The sequence below is a fragment of the Saccostrea echinata genome, unplaced genomic scaffold, assembly GCF_033153115.1.
Source record: "Saccostrea echinata isolate AGI-Se365-2 ecotype Australia unplaced genomic scaffold, CSIRO_AGI_Sech_v1 ptg000054l, whole genome shotgun sequence".
Classification (NCBI taxonomy): domain Eukaryota; kingdom Metazoa; phylum Mollusca; class Bivalvia; order Ostreida; family Ostreidae; genus Saccostrea; species Saccostrea echinata.
In genome coordinates this window covers 47,713,203-47,722,365 of record NW_026889803.1, presented here as the reverse complement: position 1 = coordinate 47,722,365, position 9,163 = coordinate 47,713,203, and the positions used below count along the sequence as shown (strand labels likewise).

Genomic DNA, 9,163 nt, shown 5'->3' with positions numbered 1-9,163 from the left:
CATTATAGGAAAAATATCCGGAAAACAGAAGTGAATATTACAAAAAGAGAACCTAGTTCCTGCTTTCATCTACAGGAGCTTAACAGCATCAATCGTATAAGTTAAGAATTCCTGGCATAAAATTAATAATTAGAAAAAAAGTTGATTCTAAAACTGAATTTTCATTCTCCCAGGATTTATGATTTTGGTTTTCAAAAATAAAATGGTCTAAAATTAAATTCTCGATATACAAAATCTTTTTATATTTTAGTTTTATGTTAAAACATTGATTTTGATATTTATGAAAATTTAGAGAAAAAAAAAATAGCCGAGTTATGCTTGAAGTTGGTTACTTTTTGTTTTGTTTTTTTCAGATCTTTTTGTTCATTTTTTCGGTCAGACATAAGAATCGTAGTTGTAACACATACTTCCCCAAGATACTTCTAGCCCATTGTACTTTATCAGAGCAAGAGTTGTTTTCAAAAATTGAACACTTGTTGAAAAAGGAAATTACAACTGCCCTAACATTTACCTTTGTATATGGAAATGTTTTCTTTAGAAGGTGCAAGCTATAATTAGAGTTAACATTTAAGAAAGTTAATTCATCAGAGAGAGTGACAATTACGTATGTTTCTTTACCGATAAATGAATATCACGATCCCATGCACAATCTTGTTTAGCATTCATTGTGTTTAGTGGTACAGGGCTTTGGACCATACAAGTGAGGGCTCCCTGAATGAAATGATGAAATGGATAATTGGTCTGATATTGGCGTCGCTGTTACGTGACACATTATCACAGATTTCAAGCTCTTCACATTCTCATTCTTCCTCTTCGTCATCGTCATCGTCTTCTTCATCGAACAATCAACAAGGTAAGATTCAATTCAACGATATTTTTAAGCAATAAAAAATATCATTTTATAAAGATGCCAATTATGTATTCAATAGGTAATGTAATTTATTTGCACATTTTTCACGCATCTTGATAACAGCGGTTACTATAAATGAAGGCTAATTATGAAGACAAAGTGCAGTACAGTAACGTTAAATTGTGTTACACGCTTGATAAAATAAATCATATTAAATAGAAGCTTTCTTTATGTTGTCCATTATAGAAGACCTGCATTTGAAGTTAATTTCTAGCAAAATATTATATTTTATGGTACTTTTTATTTTAAGCCTTCTGTGCACGTAGGTGTTTAAATTGATTTTATTACAGTTTTATTATATTAGGTTTATCCAGTTTTGGTCCTTTCCGGGAATCAAACAATCCACACAATTTCAACTCGTTTGGGAATCCATCTGACTTGCAGTCAAATAACCCTTTCACCCGAGAAAATCCACTTCCATTAACAAGACATCGTAATGGAGTTTTCACACCAGACAATTTTGGTGAAGGTTTTGTGGAAAATTTCATGTCCTCTGGAAGTGCAACAAATACAGCACCATCAATGTCTCAACCAATTCATAACGTTCAGCATGGACACTCTCTATTTGGAAGTCAGCAGGAGCAGTCATTAACTCAGGTTCAACAAAAACCTCATCATCCAGTTCTTCAAAGTCAACCAGGACCCCCAAACATTCAAAGTCAGTCTCATCATCCAGTTCTTCAAATACAAGGACCCCCAAACATTCAGTCTCATCATCCAGTTCTTCAAATACAACAAGGACCACCCAAAATTCAAGGTCAACTTCATCATCCACTTCTCCAAAGTCAACAAGGGCCCCCTAATTTTCAAGGTCAACCTCATCAACCAGTTCTTCATAATCAACCAGAACCCCCCAAAATTCAAGATCGACAAGATAACCACTTTATTCAAAGTAGACAGGATCACTCATTCTTTCATAATCAACAAGGGCATCCGATGATTAGAGGTCAGCATAGAAATCCTATCTTTAAAGACCATTTTGGTCACCCTGCTTTTCCTGGTCAGCAGGAACATTCGATGATTGAAGGTCAACAGGAACCTCAAAATAACCAAGGTCGTCAGGGAAATTTATTATTCCAAGGTGAACAAGATCATACAATAAATCAAAGACAGCCAATAATTCAAAATCTCCAAAGTCATCCAATAATTCAAAATCAGGGTAACCCTATAATCGATTCAGTTCAGGGACAACAGAGGAAGCAAAGTAAGACATCAGGGAGACATCAGACAGTTCAGGGTCAACAGGGTTTGCAAGGGCTTCGAAAACCACTGAGACATGAATTCGCAGGAAATCATCAAGGACACCAAACAGCACAGGGTAGTCAAGCTGCTGAGAGCCATTCTTTCAGCACTAGCAGTTTTGAGGGACCAGAACTGACACCAAGTGGTAATGCTCCGAGTTTCTTTGAGAAGTCATTTTCATCTGTAAAAACAGATCAAGTGAGAGAAAACAGACCAGGCCCCTTACTCACACCACCGTCATTCCAAAGGACCTTTAAACCACCATCAATAGGGAGGCCTATTTTCCCTAGAAATTTCATACTTCCCGAAAAATATCGGCTAAACGAAGCTCTTAACACTGATACAAACACTGTGTTGCGAACACAAAGTAAAATGAATCAACAACCATCAAATACTCAAAAATTGGCCAATGCTCCGGGTGCATTTCCACCCCAGGGGTTCCTTAAACTCGAAACGCCGAAACCACAAATACACAACAGTGGTACAAATACTCAAACATCGCAAAGTAATTCTTTTAGTTTCCAAGCAATAAATACTCCACCGTTTGGTGAGGTTGATTTTCATCCTAAAAGAGTAGAAAACCTAACAACATTTCATGGACCTGTGCAATTTAGGAACTGGGTACCTCAAAGAGTGGCTGATGCATTTGACAGCGAGGTAAAAAGAAGTTGATTAGACATATTCTGGAATTATCGTATCTCATAAGATTTGTCACTAGTTTCTGATTTGAATCTAAACTCCATTTAAACAAAAGATGGATCTTAAGTCAGGAATTTGAGTCTGCTCACTGTCGCACTTTAATTTTCTTTTAATGGTAAAGAAAATAAATCATCAATAGCAAACACATTATTTCCAACATCTATTGATTGTTTCACTTTTTTTAAATCAAAATTTAAACATAGAATTATCTGATATAAAATTCAACAAAGGCACATGCATGTAAGATTGATTTTTCAAGATAGTTACTTGCACTGAAGAGTATCAGAAACTTCCCAACCACACAATGTGTTTCGTGGATAACCCTTCTCTGAATATGTCCGGTGTATCAGAAGCAGAGAAATTGGAGATAGTGAGAATTCATAATCAGCTTCGAGGCAATGTATTACCAGAGGCCTCTGACATTCTTACAATGGTGAGTAATCATAGAATAAACCAAAATAACCAAGGATAAATAATTAATGAATATATTTTGTTCAATTTTACGAATCCATATTGTTTTGACAAGTTTCGTCCACTGCATACATATATGTTCAGTCCTTTGCCTTCAGAGATGGGACGATAGGCTGGCGATAGTGGCTCAGAAGTGGGCAAATCAATGTAGCAGGTACCATGATAAAATGAGAGCTGTGCCGTGTAAGTAAATTTACTACAGGAATTTATTACTATTTCTATTTCATTATATTATTTTCCCCTCTTTGATGACATGGATTCTTATTAAGGATTAGATATGAAATAATACTTCTTAGCTGAATGTATTTTAGTACATGTATTATTTTATCCTTGCATTGGATGAGATTTTTTTTTCTTTAAAGCATTAGGAAAACACACATTAATTGGGCAAAATTTGGCCGGAGGATATTCTAACTGGTCGACTGTGTTGGAAGAATGGTGGAATGAGAACCTTATTTGGCAATACGGCATTGATCCAAATACTTACATTCCAGAAACAATTGATGTGGCTGAAACGATTGGACACTTCATACAGGTCAACCTATTTCTATATTATGTTAAGATTCAGAGGAAGTTCATTTTTGCTTCCAAAAGGACATTTGACTAAGCCACTGACAGGTTTTGAAATTACTGTGGATACATGATCTACCACAATAGTAATATTTGACCATTCAAATAAGAGATGCAAATATATAAGGCAGGTCAATCAAATTTGAATTCGAAAATCTGATAACTAGCTAAACAACTCATTATCGGCAAATCTTTGCATGCTTATTTTCATACAATTTGTTTTAGAATACACACCACAAAAATTCAACTCCAAATTTTAACACAGAGATATGATCTCATTTTGTATTACGTTAAAACCCATCATATTAGGTTATAACTTATGAAAATTACATGAAATCACTTGATAAGAGAATTTTTCAAATTTTTATAGGAAAATATGATCAATTTGATGTTAAATTTGCTTAGTTTCTTCAGAAAAAGATCACAATATACTCCAAATTGAAATTTTCTTAAGATTTATATTGTATACATGCATTTTAATCTGTAAGAATATTTAGAATTATCTAAGATTAATAAATAAAAGCATAATCATATATCTATCATGGTTGACTGCATACATTTTGTACAACGGTCTCTTGAACATAAATGCCCCCATTTGGTAATATCAAGTTTTACAATCATTCTTTGCAAAACACTGAAAATACTAAAATTCAATAAAATAGGTACAGTTTTAAAGTCAAGAAAAATAGCACAAAAGGCAATTTTTATTAAAAAATTTGGTCACAAAGCTTAGGCACTTTGATATGGATGGACATGTCTCCCTCCTTTTCCTTTCATGGTATATTTTTATGTGTGTTTTAATTTTTGCCTGTCAAATTTAAGTCCCATACAAATTAAGTAAGAGGAGACAATAAGTTGCCTCTCTGTTGCACAGAACACAAGCAGAATTATCATTTAAATTACATAAAAGTACAGAAATACTTGCCGTGTTTACATTTTGATCCACTGATTTCCCTTCTTTTCTCAAGATTGTCAAGCCAATACAGATGTGCTACTTTGAAAAGGTGCTTTTTTGAACTAGTAATTCTTGTATAGTCAATTATTATATATAAAAATAGGTTTTTGAATACTTTGATCGAGGAAGTGATAAATGGAAGTTTATTGTCGGTGTATAAAATTAAAATGCGTAGAAATCTGGCCCTGCCTCAAGTAAAAGAAATTTGACATGCTTTTATTATTAACTGTGCGTATGAATTTACCTCTCTTCAAAAAAAGAAGGAACTCGTAAATTAGCACACCTTGTCAATGGCAATCTGCAAAGTTGTTTAGAAAACATTCTGATTCTACACACAAGTACTCCGAGGTTGATATGAAAAAAAGTTCAAGTTTCTCATTGACAATATCTATGTAGTTTTTGGTCTTTCAACAATCTATTTGAATTGCCATGGATACTTATTGTGCGCCTTTATTAGCAGACCTGTTTTTAATTCATGTGAAGCAGAATTTATTCAAAACCTTCTACATGAATAGAAGTTTCTTGCTGTGTCCTTTAATTTAACATTTAGATATCTCGACAATGTTTTATCAATTAACAATATTCATTTTCATTCGAACGTTGATTTGATATATTCTACTGAACTCGATAAAAGAGACCACCAAATCTCACATATCTGTTTCATATTTGAATGTTTTACAAGAAAAAGACATGGATGGAAAATTAACAACCCAACAAAACTTCATAATAAAACATGGCAACTTCAGCTTTTCTATCATCAGCTTCCTTTCAATATGTAGTAATCAAAAAGCACTGAACAAACAATTTGTTGTTTTAAGGCGGCATATAATGGTACCTACCTTGTTGGTTGTGGATATGCTGTATGTGACGAGAGCCGATACGAGAAATATTACGTCTGTAACTATGCTCCAGGGTACAGTGTCTATCTACTTTTACATTCGTGTAATGAAGGAAACATAATTGTGTCCCACTTTAAGCATATAAATTTTGCTTACTGGTCTTCTTTGGAAGTAGTTTTTTAAAATTTTTATTGATACATCATTAATATATTCTAAAGACTACGAAGCTTCACACACCCTTTCACAATAGGAAAAAGATGCGGAGCATGTCCTCATAGGTGCAGAGATGGAAAATGTGGTAAGATAAAAACTATAAACTCAGTTTAAAGAGTTAATGAATTTTTTAATTAATAATGTTCTCTTTGTTATATTATACCGGAATAACAGTTATAATATTGCAGAAAAATGCATAGCATCATGCTTTTTTTAATGATTGCAACATTTATAATACCTTGTATAAGATGACAGAGAAAAAAAAACCATTCGTTTTTCTTTATTTAGTATTCACATAAAGTGGTTGAAAGTGTGTAAAATATTCCATTACATTGATTGAAGAGCAATGAAATAATAAAACCTTTGAAACTTCTTACATATATGGAGTTACAGATGGTTTTAAAGACGGACTAGTTGATACTTGATTAAGATATGGTTTTCGTAGGCAATAATTCGGTGGCTGTAATAAATAGAAAATATTGAAGGTTCCAATTTGAACCATTTATTTTTCCTTTACAAATCAAAATACATTCCCGGTTTAAAATTCTATATTTTCATATATACTATATTCCCCCCCCCCCCCTTTTTTTTAAAAAAAAAAAAAAACTTTGTATCATGCACTAGTAGTGAAATTTGATGTTTAAAAACCAGGTACCAGGTACCAGGTTATAGTGAGATTGAAAGTAAGCTCAAGGTATGCTTTAAATTAAGAAAATATATTTATGATACAAGTTTTTTTTTTCTCCTCTTTTTTTTCTCTAATTTTTTTCTCTTGATCATTGTCAATAAATCATATTTCCCTTTCATATCATCATGATTAATTCAACACTTTCTTCGTTTCTTGACAGATTGCGGAGATAGAGTGTGCAATAATGGAGGAACACTAAATACAGAGACGTGTCAGTGCGAGTGTGGATCTTTATACGCAGGACCAAACTGTGATATCCGTACGTTTGTTTATTGCCTGATGCCACGAGCATCAAGCAGGTTAAGAATTAATTTAAACTAGTTATAATTGTAACGGGGACCGTTACAGATGTTCCCCAAACGCTCCCCAACTCCCTTTTGGTGTCTTATTTCCTGTAAGCTTCATTAAATAAGGCAATGAAGTATATTGATCGTTTTTTCAATTTCACGCGCGCGCACGTGCATGCATGTGCAGTATGACCATGTCATCCCGTCTATACTATTAATGTATCTTTATATTCTCAGTATCAAAACATTTCATCAAAAATATAAGTTCCGGCTATATCAAGTATACTGGTCATCTTAGCATTGCGCGCACGCGCACCTGCATGCATGTTCATAATGACCATGCCATCTTGTGTACACTTATAATATGTCTGTTTATTCATAGTATCAAAGCTTTTCATCGAAAAATATAAAAGTTACGGCTATATTAAGTATATTAATCATTTAACACATTGCACGCGCGCGCATGTGCATGATGTCCACATCATCTTGTCTACACTTGTAATATATCTGTATATTCTTAATATCAAAGCTTTTCATCAAAAAATATAAAAATTACGACTATATTAAATATATTGGTCATTTAACACATTGCATGCGCGCGCACGCGCAAGTTAAACTTAAAAAAAATCATGATGTAACTTTACACTCTTCAAAATGTACGACAATAAAATATTTCGCCCCCCCCCCTTCCCCCAAAGGAAACTTTATCACTTATCACTTTATCACTGCAAGGCACTTATCATGATCATGCGTTCTATGAATGTTGATCTCGCTTTAGTCAGGAAAGCTTTCGAAAAGCTATCTGTTCATTTTAATTTCTGAAGTTTAAAAAAGCTTAAATGTTCACTTAATCCGAGTTCACCTTTTTTTCTAAGTGCGGTGTCCATTTACCGACAATGCTGATTGTGGAGCGCGGTATCAGAAAGAACACTGTGTGGTTCTCCCTAACGCCAATCAGGAATGTCCTTACATGTGCGGACGCTGCGCTAGAGGACATGGTATGACAATAGTATTACTTTTTCGTCTCACTTTGTCACTGACTTTACACCAGTGTATGTTCAAGGATAATTTTGGAATGGATTTTTTTTTTAATTTCTGCGGGTTGAAAAATTAAATATTTTATTTTATACAACCATTAAATAAATATGTTTTTTCTGCAGTTCTCTGTGGCGGAAGGATATGCTACAATGGAGGATCACTCAAAGAAAACACGTGTCAATGCTCCTGTTCTCCTCCGTATACTGGCGATACATGCGAAGGTACACAACTCTTTGAAGCATGAAAAAGTACATGCTAGTATGCCTTTTAAATTCTAACAAAGAAAATTCACGTCAGAAATTTTACATTGATCGGTAAATGCACATTAGTTTCAACATACCTTTTGCTTTCACATTCTTGCATCGATGCGATATTTCACATTTGAGTGTTTAAAATGGAGAAAGAAAAATCGAATTTTACCAGCGGTTTATTGACAAAATGCTTTTGCTAGCAAAAAAGGAGAGAGAGAGAGAGAGAGAGAGAAATGATGAATCAGTGACAATAAATATTTGGCACTTTTTGAAATAAGAACTACCAGGGCAGCTTTTGTATTTACAAATCAAATTTGTTAAAATGTTTAATTACTTATATTAATTTTAGTCTATGCGATCAAACTATACTGAATATAAATGAAGTAATTTGTTCGTCTCTTTACATGGCTACTGATTTTGTTCATCTTGCAGTTAACTGTGGAGAAACGGATGATCCACACTGCTCTCGGTGGCCAGACGTTTTCTGTCACTGGAATCCACTTATCCAAAAACAATGTCCACATAGATGTAATATGTGCAATCAACAGTAGAATGTTTGACTGTAAAATAAATGTGGTCAAAGAGTTTCTAATTTAAATATGTAAAAAAAAATATATAACAAAAATATACAGAGTTAATTGCTTAATTAGTTCATGTTTTTCATTCATGTGCTCATTGTCACGACCGGGAAAATCCGTAGACAATTCAGGGTTTAATTAATAGTCTAAAAATTAGTATGAAAAACTTCAGTCAGCATTTGACTTAATGATAGATTTGTTTGTCTATAGCTTGCCTCGGTTTGGAAATTGTTTGTACGTAGAATATGCTCTTGTGTATCGAATCAACTGGGAGACATAAACTCCCTAGGCAGGCGATAATTGTATATTGCTACATAAATATGGGAATTTGACGATAGAGAAGTCATCACATTTATCATAAAGTTGGGTTGTTAGGTTACCATTAACTTCTTTTTCTAGTAAAATATCAAAATATATATGAC

General features: G+C 33.6%; 1 protein-coding gene across 1 annotated transcript; it reads left to right on the top strand.

Annotated features, from left to right (window-relative positions):
- The first annotated feature begins 604 nt into the window (after positions 1-604).
- Positions 605-8,809, top strand: LOC133205289 (uncharacterized). Its single transcript, XM_061341064.1, has 11 exons — positions 605-853; positions 1,215-2,809; positions 3,111-3,284; positions 3,421-3,505; positions 3,685-3,857; positions 5,666-5,760; positions 5,905-5,984; positions 6,748-6,846; positions 7,750-7,872; positions 8,035-8,133; positions 8,596-8,809. Exons 1-11 carry the CDS (start codon positions 721-723, stop codon positions 8,712-8,714), a joined length of 2,775 nt encoding a protein of 924 aa, XP_061197048.1. The 5' UTR covers positions 605-720; the 3' UTR covers positions 8,715-8,809.
- The last annotated feature ends 354 nt before the right edge of the window (positions 8,810-9,163 follow it).